Below are 22437 nucleotides of genomic sequence, written 5' to 3'. Positions count from 1 at the left end.
TGAGCTTTCAGGTTCACAATTATACAGAAGGGGTGTGCATTTATTTGCAACAAATGACACTATTTTATCTTTGTTCTGAGTGGAGCAAACCAAAAATAGCCTCCTATGAAATTACCCTAAAATTTTCAGGTGGGATTGTATTTGTGAGCTGGTGCTGGTCCAGCACCGAGTCTATCCAGACCCTGGGCCTGCCTGAACATAAGATATGCCACACTGGGTCAGACCAAGGGTCCATGAAGTCCAGTACCCTGTTTCCAACAGTGGCCAATCCAAGTCACAGGCACCTGGCAAGTACCCAAACATTAGATAGATCACAAGTTACTATTGCTTATTAATTACCATCATAGCAGTTTATGGATTTATCCTCTAGGAACTTTTCTAAATTTCTTTTAAATCCAGTTACAATAACTGCTGTAAATACATCCTCTGGCAATGAATTTCAGAGTTTAACTATGCGCTGAGTGAAAAAGCTACTTGCTAACTTCATGGAGTGCCCCTGGTCCACTTTCTCTTATTTCCCCCTTTAAAATTGCTAGGGCTGGGGAACTCTTATCCCAGCACCCACTTAATCCCTTCCTGATCCTCCAGAAGGGCAGGAGAGTTGCCCAGTCATTCCTGCCCTGATCGCTGATGCTTCAACAATGGAATCATCCACCCAGAGAATGGCATAGTAGTGATGTCACTTGGGTGACTTCCTCTGGCACCATTTTGCTGTACACCTGTACAAATGTATGGCCATACAGCAAAATGGTGCTGGCCAAACTGGAGGATGTCACTTAAGTTAAGTCACTTCATTGTATGGCTATACTAATATGCAAATATATGGCCATACAGCAAAATGTGTAGGCCATACTAGAGGAAGTTACCAAAGGGACGTTACTTTTGTGCCTTCCTCTGGGCAGATGGTGCAATTTTTAAAGCATCTCAGATCTGTGTGGGAACAACTGGGCATTGCTCTGGTCCTTTCTGAAGGATTTGAAAGGAGGAAAGTGGAGGCTGGGGGTGGGAATTTCTGAGCCCCAACAATTTTAAAAAGGAGGAAGAAGAGAAAGCAAGCTCTAGGCCATTCTCTCGGTAGGCCTCTGTGCTAGGCCGGCCATAGTACTGGACCAGTTCAGAGCAGGCCCCAGAGCTGAGTAGGCTTCAGCACTTGGTTGGCTTGGGGTGGACCCCGGACCAGATTTTTGTCTCAGGGAGGCCGTTCTAGGGCCCCTAGAAGTCTATATTTTTTAAAATTCAGTTAGGATTTTATTGTTTTTTTCTTGGTTTAATGTTATTTTTGGTTTGGCAAATGAACTGAACCAAAAAATAAAATTAACAAATAGAAGAAAATGAAAAAAAAATCCTTGAAATAAAAAACAAAATAAAATGAAAAAATGCAGATGCGCATCCCCAGTACACAGTAACCAAGGATTTTCAAGCTGCCCGGTGACTGAAAGTCACCCCTAAAAGAGCAGTGGTAATGGACAGGGAGCCAATGAAGTCTGGAGTGGAGCGGCATGAAAATGTCAAGGTAGCTAATAAGGAATCTGGCAGCTGAACACTGAAGGAGCTGGCAAATCAGATAGGCCAGCCAGCAGGGAGTTACAACTCTTGGCAGGAGAGGAAAAGAGCCTGGAGAAGAAGTCAACAAGAATTAAAGGTAAGCAATGGGCAATGGGATATTGAAAAGTTGAAAGTGGATGACAAATATGGAGGAGCTCTGTCTGATAAGGTGATGGTACACAATTAATAGATAAGTAACCATTTAGAGAAGAGGAATGGATTAAGACATAGGACATGAGAGTGCATTTATCTAGAGGCTGCTTAACAGCAAGAACAGAACTGGAAAAAGACAAATAAGGTAGTGTGAGGGAAGGGAAGGAAAATTTGCATGTAATATGCATAGCATTGATGAGCACTATGAAAAAAGAAAATTAGATAACCCTAAGTGTTAGTGTATAAAGGGGAGGGTCCAGGAAAGAGGAGCAAACAAAAAGCATGGAACCTGACAGTGGATAAAAACCATTAGGTCCACCTACTCTGCCCAATAGTTGTTCCTGTTGGTATGAAATAGAACCCACTTAGTCTTCTTCTGTCTCATCTTTTCTGTTACTGTTTGGCCCACATCACCTCCCTCCCCTGGGAAGATATTCCATCCCCCACTCTTTCTGTGAAGAAATACTTTCTAATTTTACTCCTTGGTCTACTCATAGAAACATAGAAACAATGAAATGATGGCAGAAGAAGACCAAATGGTCCATCCAGTCTGCCCAGCAAGCTTTCACACTTTTTTTTTCCTCATACTTATCTGTTACTCGTGGCCCTTATTAGTAACTTTTTGGTTCTAGTTACCTTCCACCCCCGCCATTGATATAGAGAGCAGTGCTGGAGCTGCATCTAAGTGAAGTATCTAGTTTAATTGGTTAGGGGTAGTAACTGCCGCAATAAGCAAGTTACTCCCACGCTTATTTGTTTACCCAGCCTGTGCCATTCAGTCCTTGTTGGTTGATGTCTGAATAGAAATCCTCTTTTCTTTATTCCCCCCTGCCGTTGAAGCAGTAAGTTGCGCTGGATATGTATTCCAAGTGAAGTATCAGGCTTAATTGATTCAGTGTAGTAACCGCCGTAAAAAGCAAGCTACACCCATAATTATTTGTTTACCCAGACTATGTAATTCAGACCTTGTTGGTTGTTCCCCACTAGAAAATGCTTTTGCTTGTGTATAATTAATACCCTCCCCCCCCCCCTCCTTTTTTCTAGGATATTCAGGTTTAGGACCTTAAGAAATCAATTTTCAGTGGAATTTTCAGTGGAATCTAGGTGCCTAATTATAAAGGCAGGCACCTGGGCATAGTAGCTAAATATAGCCATGTTTTTTTCACAATGCTGCATTATTTAGTCACAGTAAAAAAATGGGCATTCAGAGAGGCATGCTTGGTTTGCAGGAGACAAAATACATGTATATATTTAATTTTCAAATATGCGCATACATTTTTCAGTGCGTAGTTGGCCCACAGATATAAATGCAAGAAGAGGAGAGAGCTAGGAAAATATATTTTGTTTGGTATATAAGTGCTGAGACTGTGGTCTTATTATTCATTTCTTAATTTTATTCCTTTGACTGTGAAATCATATTTATTTATTCATTTGTTCATTTATTTAGTTTAATTTATATTACACAAACAACCATAATATGTTCCATGCAGAGTTTTTCCTAACATTCATAATAATACATATAAATATAAAAAACAAGACAATACTTTAAAACAACACAAACATATAAAACAACCTCAATTACTCCCTGTATACCATACCAGGTTAAAAACATTTTTAAAATACAGAGCCTTCAATTGCTTCGGGAACACTTTCATATCTGTCTCCGCATGAAGTTCTGCAGGCAAACTGTTCCACAATTTTGGTGCCACATAGGAATAATATCTAATCCATGTTCTCTGTAATTTATATCATGGACAGCTGGTAGTGCTATCAAATTCATATCTGCAGACCTTAGTGTATGCTGAGGTGTATATTTTAACAAACATTCCATAAGGGAAAATGGATGTTTGCTTTGTTACATCTTGAATATAATCACAAGGATTTTAAACTGCACACACCAATTTATCAGAAGCCAGTGAAGATTAGACTAAAAGTAGGCAACGTAGGTCCTGGAGTTCCATAACTAGGTCTGGTTTTCAGGATATCCCCAATGAATATGCATGAGGTATATTTGTATGGATTGCCTTCATTGTATGTAAATATATCTCATGCATATCATTGGGGATGTCCTGAAAACCAGACATGTTTGTTTATGGCATTCCAGGACCGGAGCTGCTTACCCCTAGACTAGACAATACTGATCTTTTCACCCCTGTTACTTGTATGTCAGTTACTTTTATGCTTTGAAAAATACTCTACATACTTGAGTAATGAGGTATCTGTCTGTTGCTGTATGGATTTAAAATAGAAATATCCTTGGGACCAGATAAAAGTTTTCTTAAAAGTGAAATGAGTATACCAACAGAGCTATTAGTAAAGCAATTGTTTTTACAGCAGGAGAATAATACATGGCTTATTCTTGCATGATTTCTGAAAGTAGAATTCAGAACAAGCTAATCTGAAACTTCTTGTAGCAGGAGGCTTGATACGTGTTCTAGCAGAAGGCATTTTAAATGCATTGCAGTCCTGCAACAGAGTATCTGAGAAGTAGAATGTGTGTTTTTAGAATTGGAATCTCTATGGTATATTAACTTTTAGGCTTATGCCAGCACTTAAGCACAAAATGGTTTAAACCTATTAGAAGAGAGGCAAATAGGCTAAAACCATGTACTCAGAATGAGAGCTTAAACCAGGACTGAGGGAAGTGAATTCATCTCATGTTATAGTGGAAGTCAGAGCTTGGAAACAAAGCCCATAAAGTACTGTACCAGAATTAAAGATAAAAACCCACTAGGTGCCAACATAAATACTTTACTCTTTCAACTTCTTTGATATTTTTCAATTCCATTCCTATCTACTTTGCTTTTTCTGGTGTTTGGCAAAACACTTTCTTCAAAGTGACTCCAGACTTAGTTCCTGGGAACCTCTGCTACAATCATCTTAGCAATGTGATTTCTAGTGGGTATTACTATATTATTAGTGCTGTATTCCCAGGTCATAAGAGCAAAAAAATTACTCCTAGAAGTTATTGCTGTAAAATAAGAACACAACAGTGACTGACTTTAAATCTTCTACTATGAATAATTAGACTTTTAGGTTTCTAGGGTCCTTTTAACATAATACTGTGGCTGTATGGACTTGGCTAATTGTTCCTGATTCATATAATCCAGGAACTTAGCTTCTAGGGATATATATATATATATATATATATATATATATATATATATATATATATATATATTTTATAATTATCATTTCAAAGACTTGGAAGTTTTGATTGTACAATAAGGATAGGAGCTGGGTTCTTTGGAGTGCTTACTATACAATACTGCAGACGCAAGTCCTGGGAGTTCCATTTGCACAATAAGTGCAGGAAGATAGCTCAAAGGAGTGCTTGCAGTGTTATGGGAGCTTTTGAAAGGGGAAAGGCATGCCTCCTGATCCTTTAAGCAGTGATTTGCATGAAAGATAAGCCCTTTGCATTGTCAGAAGTCTCTTAATCCCTTGTATGGGAGTGTTTGAAAGTCCTAGCTGAGAATGACAACTGGGAGCGGGAGAGAGGGCCAGGTAACCCTGTACCCAGCTTGGGACATAAGGATTTAGAGAATCAGCAACGTGAGATGGATTCTTTTTCAGGAGACGCAGAATGTAGAAGAGATATTAGAAAAGGTGTAGAAGGAGAAGAGGGATAGAAAGGATGGGTAGAGTGTGAAGAAAGAGGGGGAGGTAGATCTAGGCAGGGAAGAAAAAGAGAAGAAATGGGAAGGGAGGGAAACTCAAGGGTTAGGAAGAGGGATGAGAAAATGGAAGTGTGTGGCTAAACTTGAGCAGTTAACTGGGGAGCTTTATTTTCAGTTTTTATCTTACTTTTCCTGGGAATTTCAATGTTATAACAAAAAAAAAAAATCAGTGGAAAAATGACTCTTCCACTGATTTTTCTTCTGTATGTTAAAACAAATTCCATTTTTCCACTGTTTTTTGTTTTTTTTTTGTTGTAACATTGAAATTCCCAGGAAAAATAAAATCTGAAAACAAAACTCCCTAACTATAGTATATGAGTGCAACCCTTTCCTAACATACACAAACACACTTTAAAGTTTAATTGTGATATCTCTAAATTTGTATTGCTATTCACATTTTACTTTTGTAATCTGTGGAAACTTTGTGTTGAATTAGCCAAAGTAGGTTTTAGAGATGGAAGTCCATTTGTCTGCTCCAAGGAGCCAGTCAATATCTTGTTATGCAAAACATTAAACTTAATATAGTAAAATGATCAAATGCATCCTTATAAAAGCATTAGTACAACTCAATAAATGCAACACTAATGAACTTAAATCCAATGAAATTCTGTTGTTCTCTCACAACCACTTTGGATTTGCTCAGTTTGGATGACCTTGGGAGTGCCACTGTAACCTGCCGAAGTAAACACCGAGCGTGTTACAGCATTGATAATGTCAATAAGCAGTAAGACAAATGTAGAATCCATGATCATATCACAACCATTTCCTTCTGGACTGACCAAAATCACTTTTAAATCCTGATGAGCGATTGAGAACATGGATTTGTGGTTGTCTATTAAAGCCATCTCCATATGCAATTAAAAAACATTAGGATGTCAGAAGCTGCACAAAAACTGTAAAAGCCATAAAAAAGTCAAGGGTTCTGCTACTTTCTTTAAGTGATATTGATATAACAACATTGGTGTCAGTCCTAGTGACCTTCTGTATCTCTGCTGGCAACATTATTTTCCAACTCAGCAAAGTTCTTAAGTGGAAAAGTCAAATATTTCTACATTTTCTCTAAACTCCTTAAATATTAGAAACAAAAGCAAAAATGAGATTTCAGAAGGTTACCTGTCATTATATTGGAAGCCTGTTATAACTGTGTACCCCAGCTGTAGTTCATTATATCTAGGGCCCATTAAGATTCAAAGAGGGATGGTGCTTTATTGGATGTTTTGTAAGGACTTTGAGTGAATAAGAGCCTATTAGTTTATCTCAGAAGTTGAAATTTTATAAAATTCACTATAGCTTTATCTCAGTTTTCCACTTGCTGACTCCCTTACCCCTTCTCCTAAACCATCATTCTCTTATTCTATGAAAATGAAGGTCAATAAACAAACAAACAAAAAAGATAATACAATTGTATTTGATTATCTATACTGTATATATTTATATTGATCTTTATTTCCATGCATTAAAGTAGACTAATTCGACATCCACACTACATTTTTTTCTTATATTTTATTAATTTCAATAATTACATCAAATACAAATTCCATATTTGACAGAGAAAAGAAACTACAAAACAATAAGAAATGGATACAAGTGATATGAAAAAACAAAACAAATACATGCGCTTGTGTAGACCACTATAGTGGGTGAGAACAATATAAGGCCAGAGGCGAGGCTGTAAAAAAACAATATCAATAATATATTAGGAAACAAAAGAAGCCTGAACAAGACCCCCTTCATGTATACTAAACATGCCCTCCAAAAGATATTTAGGTGACCTGGGAGATAACAGTATCCCTGGCTTCCAAGAACCCCCGCAACTGGATAGGATGAAAAAAAAAAAAAGATATTTGACATCATTCAAAAGGATCAAACATTTATAAGGAAATCTTTTGTCACAGGTAGCACCCAAAGCCTGTACTTCAGATCTCATACATACAGGCCAATTCAATAAGAAGCGCAGGAGAATGGACGCTCCGTGTTGAGTGCCTGCTCTCCCAACGCGTGTCTTGCCATCTCTCCTGGGTGCGCGATCCTATATTTAAATGAGGGGTCGCATTAAAAGGAGGCAGTAGGGACGATATCTGTCCCTAGCACCTCCTTATTAGTGGCAACCCAAAGGCAGGCGTTAATTTCTGAGTGTAAAATGTGCAGATTGGCTACACATTTTACTTTCAGTATCCTGGGTGAATAAATAGTAGCCTCATCAACATGCATTTTCATGTGATGAGCTCTATTAGTTTCGGGGAAGGGGCATTGGTCGCACATTTTTGACGCGCTAAACCCCTTACAGTATAAGGGGTAGTGGACACGCGTAAAAAATGTGCATCCAAGTGCATGTTAAACAGTGTACTCCACCGAGCGCAACTTACAGTATCGGCCAGTAAGAAATGTCTTTCTATGATCCAGTGTTGCTTTAGATATATCTGAAAAAATCCTTAACTTTTGTCCCTTGAAAAGAGCACCTCTGCGGCGAAAGAACAACCATAGAATGTGATTCCTATCCTGTAAGAAAGCAAATGAAACCAAAAGCCTGGCTCTAGATGTAATATTGTCTTCCAAACTCTCAAGAAAATTAGAAAAATTAAGTAAATTCTGGGAAGCATCACCATCTGTTGATTTCCTAGAAGATGGAAGGTAATATAACTTAGCAATTGGCAAAGCTTCCTCAGGAATTCCCTTACATCCTTCATATAAGATTTAAACAGTTCAGATGGTGAAATGTATGCTCAGAAAATTAAGTACACACAGATTCACAGCTTTTGAGAAGTTTTCCAAGTTCTCAATTCTACGTGAAGATAAGGTTAAATCTTTAATGATCTCAGATTGCACTGCTTCTACTTGTCTTGCAGAAGACTCCAAATTTGTTATTCTTTTCTAACATTTCTGCAATCTAGAATCTTGAATGGACACCTTAGAATGAATATCTAAGGTCAGAACCACTAAAGAAGAAACATTCTTGTCCATAGAGGCCATAACTTGCCATAAGGCATCGAAGCAAGCACAGGATGGCTTAACCAAAATGGATCTGACCTGGATATCCATAATGGCAGATTGCAATAACTGTGGTCCACTCCAGGCGATAGGGCTGGATCCACTATGGACCCCACCTGTCTTCTGGCTCCCAGCTTGGTGAACAATTCCCTCCTCAACTGTATCGGGAAAACATCACCAGACAACATAAAGGAGTTGCTGAAACCTGTTCCTTGTTGCAGTGATAAAACCTCTGCACAGGTAGCATAACCATGAAGCCATGGGCGTGAATGTACCTGGGGTTGAGAGACACCTCATCCTACAATGGGCCTGGAGCTTCAGTTCCAGTCAAGTGATTCACAAGGGTGGAAGTCGAAGGAGTGGAGGCGTGCTTGGGCATAGTTGTTTGCTGCGATCCTCCCTCTTCAGGAAAGCACTGTACTGCTCCCTTTCTTTTCCCCATATTAGAAAGGATAAAAAGCAACAGGCACTAAGGCAGGGGTGGCAAACTCCAGTCCTCGAGGGCCACAAACAAGCCAGGCTTTCAGGATATCCACAATGAATATGCATGAGATAGTTTTGCATGTTCTGCCTTCAATACTTTGTCTATCTGTTAAGGACAATTCTGCATATAAGAAACAGAAGGCCTATTGAACTTGTGAACCCTTGGACCAGCTCGGACAGTTGGTGACTCACTGAGGGAAGGCCCACAGTGGACATCGAAGCCGGGAGGTGGTACAGGAGAGGGGTCTTGAAGAATCTTCACCACCGGAAGCCCGAGGTCCCCCCAGGAGGAGCCCATGAGGATCCAGGCCTCTTGGACTTAGGCGCGATCCTCTGTGGCCAAAGATCCGAAGAGAAGTCCCGGAGAGAGTCAAGCAAAGAAGCCAGAGCCAGGAGGTTGAGTAGGACTTCACCCTTGGAAGCCCATGGTCCCCCAGGGAGGAGCCCGTGAGGACCGCTGGGACTTAGGCGAGACCTCCTGGAAGGCACAGAACCGGATACCTGGATGATGAGTGGTCAGCAGCCAGTGGACGAGCCGAAGTCAAAGCCAGGAGTCAGAAGCCGAAGACAAGCCAAGGGACGAGAGCTGAAGTCAGAAGCCAATAGACGAGCTGAAGTCAAAGCCAGGATTCAGAAGCCGAAGACAAGCCAAGGGACGGAAGCTGAAGTCAGAAGCCAATGGACGAGCCGAAGTCAAAGCCAGGAGTCGGAAGCCAGGAGTCAGAAGTCAGGAGTTGAGACAGCAACTAGTAGCTCTCAGCAGAGAGTGAACCTTGTTGCAAGGCTGGGAAGAGATCCAGATGCAGGGTTATATACCCTGTGAGAGTCTGACATGATCCCAGGGCAGGGCTGAGTTTCCCACGCTGGCCCCTTTAAGAGCTGAGTCCCTGCGCACGCGCGCGCGCCTAGGACCCGGGGCCAGCCGTGGAGCATCGATGGCGTCTCCCTCGAGGAGGGAGCGCCGCGGTCAGCATCATGCAGGCCCGAGGGATCGTCGCAGCGGCCCGGGCTGTCCCCGAGGTAAGTGGAGGGACCGGGGCACGGCCCGGGACCGTAACAAGGCTTTTACAGGAATTTCAAATAATTTATGGAATGTTAAAATTAGTGTGGCCTGAACCAGACATGCGTCGCTGAGCTCTCCATAAAAAATTCCTTTTTTACCTTAGTGCAGGGGTGGCAAACTCCGGTCCTACAGGCAAAACTACCTCATGCATATTCATTGTGGATATCCTGAAAACCTGGCTTGTTTGTGGCCCTCGAGGACCGGAGTTTGCCACCCCTGCACTAAAGTAAAAAAGGAATTTTTATGGAGAGCTCAGCGACGCATGTCTGGTTCAGGCCACACTAATTTTAACATTCCATAAATTATTAGAAATTTCTGTAAAAGCCTTCTGTTTCTTATATGCAGAATTGGCCTTAGCAGATAGACAAAGTATGCTGTTGCCTAAGAGAGCACAGAGGGAGGGAGCCTGGCACCTCAATACCTTCTGAGATAATTAACTACTACCGCTGATTCCAAAATATCATCACTGCTTTTTCTGCATCAGCAGAGGGTGTAGAAGTGGAATAAGAGCCTTGTTTGGTTTTCTGGTTGACAGTGTGGATCAGAATCAGGTCACGTGATCAACAAGCAAGATGGCAAAATCTTTTAAAAAATGCAGTTTTATCTATGATAAAACAAAGGGTGATTCCATCAAGGTGATGAAGGTAAAAAGATGAGGTGAAGAATTATAGTCTCTGGTCTTAGAAGAAACAGATCATTCACATGACAACTGAAGTCATTCAAGATGAGGGAAAGAGAACAGAGAGAGAGACAGGAAAGACAAATGTCAAAGTCTCATAGCAAAGAGTAGATATGGCTAGGGGATGGTATCTGACAGAAGCATGGAGAGGTTAAAGGGCAAGGAAAAAGGCACATTGCTTTTAAAGGAGGAGAACGAATGAAGGATAAAAATAGTAGGGGAGAAGATTCCCACACAATTCTTCAAACAAAAAATATATGAGAAGAAAAGCCCAAGAAATGAAAAAGCAGCAGCAGCAGTAATAATTTTGAGGGGGATACAGTTATGTTTCCTTAAGGATAAGAAGATAGAGACAGAGAAAAAAGAGGTCATGAATAGTTGAGAACTCAATGAGAGTATGAATTCCATTATAGAATGGAACTGAGAAAAAGGAGAGCGTGGGGATTATAGTAAGTTTGATAGGTATATCCAGCTGAGCGGCAGAAGGGATATGATACATAGAGGACAAACATGCAGGGAGGGTCAGGTTTGGTGTAAAGAATGTGTGGTGCAAAAAAGAAGTAAATATAGATGAGTTAGTGGTGAGAAGAACAGAAAGAAAGTGAGGGAGAATTGTGATTGAGAAGAAGAAAGAGAATGAGATGCAAAAAATGCTTATTCAGAAGTTCACTTGCTGTCTGTGTAAGGGGATTGCATGCCCACATTAAGATGTTTACTGATCAGGTATTTGGTTAAACTACTTGAATCAGAGGCCATACATCTCACTTTGCATTGTCCATCTTTCCTTCAAACTTTTAAGTGATTGACTTTAAACTCCTTAGGGTGGGGATTTTTTTTTGTCACATGATGTCAATTAGGAAAAGGGAATTTAATGCTTTTGTTTTTTGATTAGTTGCCTGTGATATTTTTTACCATGATGAAATAGAGAAATATTTCATTAACTGTTCTCTACCTATGTACCTCAGATACTTGGGTTTTCAGTTGAGGAAAAGCACATTCTCAATTTTATAAGCCATTCTTGCCATATAGCCTAGGAGTGGAGTATATGCAACAAATGTCCTGTTTAACTTATGTAGTATAGCTAAAGAGTCATATAAAGGCACTAGAGATGCATCACTACTGTCTTGATGTACTAAGGGTTTGTGTCTACAGAAAACATACTCAGTACTAGACTCCTTGTTTGCAACTGATTTCTGCCTCTGGGGAACACTTCACATGGCAGACGCATATTAAGGTTTTGGTGCAATAGCGTGAGGAATTTGCATAATGCAGCTCTGTCTTCTGGCCTTAAAGTTGTCCATAGGGGAGAGAGAGAGAGAGAGAGAGAGAGAGGGATTAACGTAGCAGTTCCTAACAATGTTTACCGAATTTCATTGAGAACTATTTGCTCAGGCAAAAAGCAGTTAGAAGGAAATACTGTAGTAAAAACTAGAAAACAAACACCTCATCAAATATTTCAGAGAACAAAATTCTAGCACCAATTGTGGGGAAATTAAAGATAACATTGTTAAATGGTGAATGCTATTCCAATGTGGTAAACAAATTGCTGTGTGCCATTTTGCCTTCAGAATCCAGCCTGGGACCCTTTCTGCTATATAAACTTTGCTTCAAAGCTCAGAATTTGTAATTGAGCCTTGGGGGAAGCAATATAGAGTATTATAATCGATCCGTTTTTCAGGGGAAATAGACTGGTTTCCTGCCACAGTGATACTTTCACTAAAAACAGACATTTTACTGGAATGTGTCTCTCTGAAAAACAAGCATTTTAACTCAAATAGGTTAATATTATTGACCAGGAAACTCTAATAATGAACCCAATCAATGCACATTATACTCCATTATTGTGATATTGAATTTGTATTGTAATAAACAGCTGGCCCCAGCACATTTTAATATTTCTTTAAAGTAATTTAGGATTATAGACAGTCTTATGCTGTTGAAAAGAATCAGTAAGCGTGCTAGTACAAACAGAAATGTTATAATGTGTGAAATAATATCACCCAGCGCAATCACTTTTTAAGAAGCCCTGATGTATCAGAAGTTGTATAATACAAGAAAATATAGCACACATGGATGCCAATGTATTAATGTTTTAACATCAGCTGTTAATACATGCTAATTAGTATACATTATTGGCCCATTTTAATGACATGCAAATGTATTTTATTTATGAATATTTATTTCACACCTTTTCATTGGTAGTTCAAGGCAAGTTACATTCAGGTATAGTAGGTATTGAGTTTTTCCTTAATTTACAAATGTTAAAATTAGCATGTTAACATAGATGTCAACACAAAAGCTGAAATACACCTCCCTAAGATGTAGATGTGTACTTGGCATTATCAGATCTGTGTTAACTTTTGCAATTTTTAGTGTACTTTGTTTTCTTGTGTAACATTTGTGAGCTGATTTGTATAGTTTTGCATCTTATACCTTATTAGCACAGGTTTTTGCATTAAAGCTCTTGCAAGCTAATTTATGTACATTAAAAACAATGTTAATATGCTGTAACTAGATTTCATCAGGAAAGTCGTTTATAAATTTAATAAAATAAAATAAATTTCATATGTTAACTCCATTTTTTAAACTGTTTATTTATAACAGAAACAGGCAGTATAGAAATAAAGAACACATATTTTTATGAATACCAAAATATTCAAAGTCTCTTGCAACATGTACCGCAGACAGCAATTACGGTACATCCAAACATCTTCACACAGTCAGATTGTTGTACCACTCCACTAAGTAGAATACATGGCCTAATATGGACCCCAAACTCTGTCATACATAGAAGATTTATGCCGCTGTGAATAAGTAAGCTTTTTGATCACAGCGATTTCTCTAAGCTGCTTGTGTCAATGTGAGAACAGTGGCATCATCTTCCAAAAGGTTGCTATATACTTTGACAGGTGTTTATGGACCATCATAGAGATTTTGAAAATAATGCAATGGTGAACAGTTAACCAGTGTAAATCAGCCAAAGTCGGTAAAATGTGGTCTCTCCGATTTTTTCTGGAAATCAGGTGAGCCACAGAATTTTGAAGGAGATGCATTGCCCTTAGGAGTGATCCTGGCAGACCTATATAAACTGCATTGCAATAGTCTATGATAGACAGAATTGAGGCTTATACCATAATTCTAAAATCATTAGGTTTTTAAAGGTTTAAGTCCCAAAAGAACACTCAGCTTGTAGATCACTGTTTTCACAACTGACCCAATTTCATAATGGAAATTTAAACATGAATCAATCCAGAACCTGACATTTTGACTTAGAAGACAACACCATTGATGGTTATGATAGAGGGAAATAGATTCTCAGCACAGTGGTGAATTACAGTGAATTCTGATTTTGAAATATTTAATGACAATTTATTATGTACTACAATTGCTTAATAGTGGATAAACAAATATGAATAAGATCCCCTGTATGAGACCATTTATCTAAGAAGTGGACAAAGAATTGTATGTCATCCACATATATTCTATAGCCATCAGTAAGGCCAGTAAGTATCTTGCAAATTGGGGTGAGATGAATGATAAATACTAGAGCTGAAAGCATTAATCCCTGTGGAACACCAGTTGGTACAGACAACCATAGAGAGTATCACTGCCCAATTCTTACCTGAGACATTCTATCTGACAATTAGGAATAGAACCACAAAAGAACAATTCCAGAAATTTTACATTCCATTAAACAATATAATAGAACATCATGATCCAAAGCGTCAAATGCAGAGGACACATCTGACACTACAAGAATGTAGCTGTTTCTTCAATCAAGCCCCCTATTAAAGATGTCTATTAATGCAACTAGGAGGGTTTCGATATTCAGTCACTTTTGGAAGCCAAACTAACATGTGTCAAGAATCTGATGTTGCTCAGAAAGTTGCCATAACATGGTATGTTCCAGTAGTTTAGTCAAAAATGTTGAGGAGAAGATGGGTCTAAAGTTTGACAGATCTTGTGGGATCAGGCCAATCTTCTTTAGAAGGGGATGAACAGAAGCTCTCTTGAGACAGGATGACACAGGGCCTTCCTTCAAAGATAGATTAATGATAGTCACAAATGAAGAAGCAATGATATCTCTGCAATCAGAAGAGGAACACTGCAGAAATTAAGGGCACAAAAGGAGGGACTGATATTGCAGACAGCATCAACAATCTCACCAACAGGAATGGGGTCAAACAACTCCTAACTAGGTAGGAAGAATATGAGACTGATCTGAAAACCAAGCAGGAACAGATGCAAAGGAAATCACAATCTTGGATATTTTAGCTAAAAAGAAAGTCAAGAAGTCATCACATCCCAGCAGAGAACAGACATCAAACATAACAGAGACAAACTGTTCATTAGTTAAGCTCTTGGCAAACTTGAATAATTCTTTTGGATTGTAGCCAATTGCACAAATTCTCTTAGAATAGAAGGTCTTTTTAGTCTCAAGCATGTGACTTAATTCTAATTTAAATTTGGATAGGGATTCCATTGAATGATCTTTGCTCCACTTGTGTTCCAACTTTTGTAAAAGTTTTCTTGATTTTTTGAGTAAATGGGTCATCCAGCCTCTATTAAAATTTGACCATCTTGGAACTTGCTTTAAAGGGGCCAGTTTATCTACTACAGCTGCAAACATAGGGCCTCATTTTCCAAGGAGTTAGTGCATGTGATAATTCCGCAAACCGCGCTAACAGCAGTTAACGCAATTTGCGAATGCAAATTTTTAATTTCGTATTCAGGGGGCGGAGCAAATGTAAAGTAGGGAGGATTTATCGGGCCTGTTGTGTGTGTGTGTGTGAGAGAGAGAGAAAGAGAGAGAGCCTTGCCATAGTGCCTCCTCCCTAGAGGAGGCACTATAGCAAGGCTCTCTCCAACATGAGATTTGTGCAATGTTCTCTCAACCTAGCTTGTTGTTACCCAGGTAGAGAGTCCATCAAGCTAGGTTGAGAGAACATTGCACAAATCTCATGTTGGAGTGAGTTTCCTCACTCCGTAGGTCATCAAATCTTCACAAGAGACCACTGTTCTGTTTGTACGTACGTCTCACGTTGAATGTGAAAGTGGCCCCTAACCCCCTATACTATTACTTAAACCTCACCTCGAGTTACTAGGTGGGCCTCCCATAGGGATACAAATACCTGTCTAGGGAGGAGGCACTATGGCAAGTCTCTCTCTCTCCCTCTCCCTCTCCCCATCATACTGAAACAGGCCTGTCAGGAGACATCATGAACCGCGATATACTGGCAATGTAGCCCAAATTGGGCTAATAGTGCAACTTGCGATAACAGCCTTTCGCATAGCTGATAGTGCAATTCGCGATACACATGCTTATTAGCATAAGGTACACCCCTTTTTGGTATTGCATGCGATACCAATGCGATATTGGAAAATGAGGCCTATAGAGTCCCAGCTAGAGACTGCACCCTCTACATTTGTCAGAGCAAAACATTTCATGTGTGGGAAATTCCACATTGGGGTCAGCTTTGAAAGGATAGTTAAAGGAAAACTAAATAATGATCATTGCAGGGAATTGGTGACAAGCAAGACTGGTACAACAATTAGCATAGGAGGAAGAATTCACAAAAGCTAGAATGAGCGTATGAAGACATTTATGAGTGGTAACTATTTGTGACTAATCTAACGGTTATGCTACAAGTACCATTATAGATTTATTAATATTATTTCAATAGTCTAACAGAGTAAGGCACAATTATTTTCTCAGATTTCTAAGGAAATCCAGTGTTCTGTGGCGAATCACATTCTGTCCTGGGTGAAGTCGGATAAGAATCGTCAGGTGCTATGTGAAGCAGGGTTACTGAACACCATTGTCACTTACTGTCGGGACGTGCTGAATGACAGTGCAGACCCTTTGCATCTGCAGTTGGTGAGGATTTTTGAGAAGCTCGCCTCCCAAGCCATTAAGCCTGATGTATTGAGGTACAGTTGCTTAAAATACTTTCACAATGCTGTCAGACAAAAATATTCTCTCATACATTGTGTGCTCTACACCCAATGCAATAGTTGTATTGTAAAATTGAAGTTATTTTGAAAGGTTAAAAAGAGGATCATTATTATTTCTATTTTTTGATGATCTCACTAATGCAAAAAGTAGTTAATCAGCATGCTTGCACTGATGTGACAGTTATATTTCAGGAGATTATTAACTGCTATCATAAACAACACAGACTATGTGTTATAATGTTTACTAATCATACAGCCTTAAAGGATAACATTCAAAGATCTCTGTGTGGTTTCATATATGCTTGTATATGGGTGCACGAAGATCTATTATAGTATTTTATTATCTGTGCATATCTGTTTCGTGCAGATTATAAAATACATGTATATTCACCCCAATATATGCACAAATATTTGTAATACATTGAAAGCTTGCTTATTTTATAAACATATGCATGTATATTTTAAGTGCAAAAACAGAAATTGTATGTGTAAAATCCTGATTTACACATGGAAGTAGGTATATTTTAAAACGTGTGCATAACTGAAATCACCGGTTTGCCGATACCTCCACCAGTTCACCAGCTCATCTCCAGTTCACCAAGTCCCTAATACTACTCCACCCCGAACTCCCCCCAGTTCACACACACCTCCCACCCAAAAATAGCAGACAGTCTGATACTAATTGCGCTGGATAATTAACAGCTGTAAAATTGTACAAATTAGTTGCCAAATATATTCATATAAATCTCTTATAAAATAACATCTTACATGCATACCTCTTGACCTTGCCCTGGAATGCTCCTAGGCTGCCCCTTTTTTGTGCAGATTAGATCATGGGCCTTCTTTGTGTTGGCACCTGTAACTTAGAATAATTTACCTTTAGTGATTTGCAGGAGGAGGATTACTTAAAATTTCATTAACAATTGCAAACTATTGGCTATTTCCAACAGTTCTAGAACGTGGAGGAATATGCTCCATTGGAAGATTGTTTTTGTTCTGAATTGTTTTTATCTATGTTATGATTTTAGTGCATGGTTTTATTATTTGTACCAAACAACAAAAAGGACACCGTTCAAAACGTGTTAAGTCAAGTGCTAACGCCGTGAAAAATGTAGTTTTAAATGTTGAAAAAAAGTTTTTGAAAAAAACCCCGCATCAGCAAGTCTGACAACGTGCAGTGCCGTAGGCAGAGCCTACTAATCATTATTTGTACACCACTTTGTATTATTTGTACACCACTTTGATTGGCATTGTCTAGAAGACAGTTTATATGTGCTTTTAAATAAATAATAATAAAGAAATAATTTTAGCAGGAACAGAAAAAAATATTAGAAAATTTATAATTTCAGTTTACAATATACTGGGACCCATTTAAAAGTTTCTGATCTGGATATGTCTCTCACACAGAATTTAAATATTGATAACAGCTGGCTATTGTTGCCTGATTTGTTTTCTTATTCTGGTGCATAATAATTCTCTTATATATAGGACATACCCACCAGCACTAAGGTTTGTGTTCTGGTTTTGAAATATTATTGTTGTGAACGCTGAGGTGCGGTTGCTTGCTCTAGAGGGATTGTGAGCCCTTGGGCCATGGCGCAGCTCAAGGGGGAGCCCCAAGACACTCACCTTGGGAGGTGAGAGTGTTCAGGCATGGACTGGAGCTGGAACAAGGCTGGACCAGGATCAAGGAATGGAACATCAGGAACTGGAACAAGGCAGGCTCAGCCCTTCCCTGGACCTGCACGCACCGGTGAGACCCAGCAATGCAAGGCTGGTCTCAAGAGTAGCCCTCCGGCCACTCGGTAGCCCTTTCGGACCTGCCGCTTGGGAACAACGAGGTTACGAGGAACTTGGAAGACTCAGGCGAGGATTCAGGATTCAGGCACAAGTACAGGGTGAGTACTGCACCGCAGCGTGCTCTACATGGCCGCCCACGGCTGGTCGCGGACCAGGCCGAAAGCAAAACAGACTCCAGGTGAGAAAATGAAGACTTTGGAAGCATGTCGAAGATTCAGCAGAGGCCTGCATCAAGGTGCACCTTACACAGCTACCCGTGGCTGGTCACAGACAACGCTGGAACAGAGCAGGTTCTGGCTTGAGTCTAGGGCATGGACGGAAGCAGGCACAAGGTACTCCGAAGGTCAAGAACAGGATTTAAGACTCAGGATTCAAGACTCGGAACTCGGATTCACAAACAGACCTTGGAATTAAAAAGAAGGGGCCTTACAGAATTAAAAACAAGGCCTTGTGACTCAAAGCACCCTACACAGCCCCCCATGGGCTGGGCATGCACTATGACAGTGGCACCCCAGGAAGGGTGGACAAGCATGAAACTTGGGAGCAGGATGAAGAGCCAGAGACAGGGACATCAAGACCAGGACTGGAACACAGACCATCAGGAACTTTAGGACATGGAACATTAGAACATCAGGTCACTGAAGAGACGACAAAGAGATGACGAAGGAGCTCCAATGAGGAACAGGACCAGGAACATTAGACGAAGGAGACCAGGAACATTTGGAACATCAAATGAACAGCCATCCAGACACAAGAAGACACGGAGGTCCTTGACTGGAGAAGAAATGCATGGATGACCATTGAGATCTGGTTCGAAGGCCCCCATGGAATGAAAACTGAGCCCTTTTATGGGGCTGGATGAGGCGATGACTGATGATGTCACGAGGATTTTCCTGCTGCTGGCCCTTTAAATATAAAGCAGGGGTGCGCACGCCTAGAGACCTGGGAGGTGGAGGAAGTCGGCGGCGGCACCAGGGCCACAAAGAGACACAGTCGGCGGTGGCTTCCTGCCACATGGAGAGAGACCACGGCATCCGGGCAGCGCTGGAGATGAAGATGGCGGTGGCATTCCGCAGCAAAGAGGCATCCGGGCAGTGGCTCCTGCTGTGAAGAGGCAACGGCGGCCCCTCCTGCTGCACACAGCGGCATCAGGCTGCGAGGAGCGGCAGCGGCAATCCGGGGCGGCCCAGGCCGCGAAGAAGGACCAGCGTCGGGCCAGGGAATGGTCGGGCGCCGGCGCATGTGAGAGGCTGCTTGCGGGATGGGCTCCGCAAGCAACATCGTGACAATTATGTGGTGAAAAAATATAAAAGATTGTACTTTTAGGTACATTTTGAAAATAGATTGTTACAATTATCCCTAAAGACAATCCAGACAACAATCCCTTAACCCCCAAATGAACTGCTTGATCACTATTGGCATTACCATGAGCCAGTGTCCTAGATTTTTTGACCTGAAATTTGGCAACCTTGTTCTATCCCCAGAGCAACTATAAATGGGGTTTAGAACTCAAACATTATTGTTGAGAGAAAATGAAGCCCATGAAAGGCTCCATTAGAATCTGTGAGGGTGCAGCAGGGTAATTGTTTGTCTAGAGCAGGAAAACAGGTAGCACCGCCCCTGTGTAATCTACCCAGCATGGCTGATCCAGCATAGGCAGAATAAAAGAATGTAAAATAAATAAGAATAAATAAATAATGTATACTTTTTCAGGTTAAAAGTATAGAGCTGAACTCAATCAAATAGGCTTGCCCTGTCATAAAGGAGAAACTGATCTAATTCTGGTTTTATCTCAAATGCATGCATGGAGATGTAATTCTGATTTCCTGAGGAAAATGTGGACTGAATCTCTCTGAATACTGTGAGGCAAAAACCAGGAATGGCTCAGTTTGCCCTTTCTGACATGGAACACAACATCATCCATTTAGGTAACAGGTTAAAGCGTTTGTGTGTGTTATGTATCCTTTTAAACCAAAATTGTCAAAATATACCAGTACACATGAAATATCAAATATGATATCCCTCCCCATAATCTTTCTTCTGATACACTTCTGTATCTCTCTGTTTTGTTTTCAGGCAGTTTCTTTGTCTTGGAATGGCTCCAGTCACTTCATCCAATGGACCCAAACTGCCAAATGCCCTCAGTTGCCCAAGAAACACGTGCAGCTCCGAAGAGAACCAAGGTGAAAATGAAAGTTTGTAAACTGTAGAAAGCATTCATTTATTTATCATTTTTAGCATAGATATACACATTATATCAATAGATTAAGCATAGCACATCAAAACATAAGAAGATACGAATTACCCTGCTAGGGCAGACCAAGGTCCATTGAGCCTAGCATCCTGTCTCTGACAGTGGCCAATCCAGATCACAAGTACCTGAAGATCCCATAAAGTAGATAATAAGAGAAAACATTTTTTTTTACTTAATGCATAATTAAGCTCTGAAATTAGTTGCCAGAGGATGTGGTGAAAGCTGTTAGTGTAACTGCATTTAAAAAAGGTTTGGACAAGTTCCTGGAAGAAAAGTTCATTAACCATTATTAAGGGAGAGTTGCACCACTGCTTTTTCTTGGGATAAGCACCTTGGAATCTATCTACCTATTGGGATCCTGCCAGGTGACATGGCTTGGCTACTATTGGAAACAGGATCCTGGGCTTCATGGACCCTTAGTCTGACCCAATATGGCAAGTCTGATGTTCTTATGTTCCTATGTTCTTAGATCTGGAGATACTGTCCTTAAACGAATGTTCTCAAGGGTTGGTGTGTTGGGAATGTGAAAACTGCTGACATTTTTGTATGCCTGTCATGCAGCAACAAAGAGATGCAGACTGAAGCAACAGGATTGACCCAACCTGTGCTGTTGAACCTGTTCCCTGCTGGTCTGTTATCAGATCTTCAGTTGCTGACATTTTTGTATGCCTGTCATGCAGCAACAAAGAGATGCAGACTGAAGCAACAGGATTGACCCAACCTGTGCTGTTGAACCTGTTCCCTGCTGGTCTGTTATCAGATCTTCAGTTGCTTCAGTTTTGCATCCTGATGCTCTTGTATTCCAAGTTATTAAGAACTGTAAGCCACTGTGCTGTACTGAAAAGCAGACACAAGAAAAATGAGGTGCAACAGAAAACTCAAAAACATTTACCTGATTGAAAATTCTAGACCAATAATTTAACCTAATTTCTTTGAACACAGCATCAGATTTAAAATCCAGTGCATAATAGATATAATCCACTGTCTCTTGCCTCTTAATGGATTGCAAGCAGTATCAGACAGCAACACCAGAATTCATTCATTTGCTGGTTCAAATACTACCTTTTAATTTGTCAAAAAAGCATTTATAATACTCTAAATATATGTAAAACAAAGAACTTATCTCAATATCCATAATCCTTGGTTGTCTCTAGAATCTAATGAACCATAATGTCATTCAATACAGTGTTGTAAAGCTCTTATTTTATATCCATTGCTGCATTCAAACCATAACCCTACACAGGCCAATGTTTCAGCGGTACCAAACCGCCTGCTTCAGGGGTCAAAAATCTATCAATGTAGGTGGTTTTCAAAATGATAATCAGTGTCGGGGCCTATGGAAGTTGAAGCCTAGACAGCTCACAGTCAGGCCAATGCAATATCATGTGCTGCGGCTAGCGCATGGCTTACCACATGATTGGATGCGTGTTTTGGACGGGCATCCATAACCCCCAATGCAATACGGGGATTAGCGCCTCCAAAATGCATGCCCAAAACCCAGCGTAGCTAATAGCGCTCATCACTTGTAAATTGCATGTAGTTGAGGCTATTAGCTAATATCCACGATTCAAAAACTTTCCCGCACAGCCAATGGACCTATTGCAATTTGAAAAATGTTATGCCAGCCCAGGCATGGCGAAAAGGTATGCCACACTCAAGGGCTCATTGATAAAAACAAAAATTCCTGCTTTCTGTGATTCCTCCTATTAGTATCATTGCGATGCTAAGTAGGACAAACCACAGAAAGCAAATTCAGGTTAAAAAAAAAAGTCTTGGGAAAAAAATTATCCTTGGGGGCCCAATATACATATGAAAGATAACCGGTCCAGGCTGTGTT

General features: G+C 40.2%; 1 protein-coding gene across 2 annotated transcripts in view; it reads left to right on the top strand.

Annotated features, from left to right (window-relative positions):
- The window catches only part of WDFY4 (WDFY family member 4), a 746928-nt gene that overhangs the window by 149964 nt on the left and 574527 nt on the right, over nucleotides 1–22437 (top strand). For both annotated transcript variants that reach the window (XM_029609624.1, XM_029609625.1), the window contains 2 exons: nucleotides 16308–16522; nucleotides 20423–20529. In XM_029609624.1, coding sequence (XP_029465484.1) covers nucleotides 16308–16522; nucleotides 20423–20529 — 322 coding nt within the window. The remainder of the gene's footprint in view (nucleotides 1–16307; nucleotides 16523–20422; nucleotides 20530–22437) is intronic.

This window comes from Rhinatrema bivittatum, chromosome 7 (genome assembly GCF_901001135.1).
Source record: "Rhinatrema bivittatum chromosome 7, aRhiBiv1.1, whole genome shotgun sequence".
Classification (NCBI taxonomy): Eukaryota; Metazoa; Chordata; class Amphibia; order Gymnophiona; family Rhinatrematidae; genus Rhinatrema; species Rhinatrema bivittatum.
The sequence above is the reverse complement of the archived record's forward strand: the minus strand, read 5'-3'. Positions and strand labels throughout refer to the sequence as shown.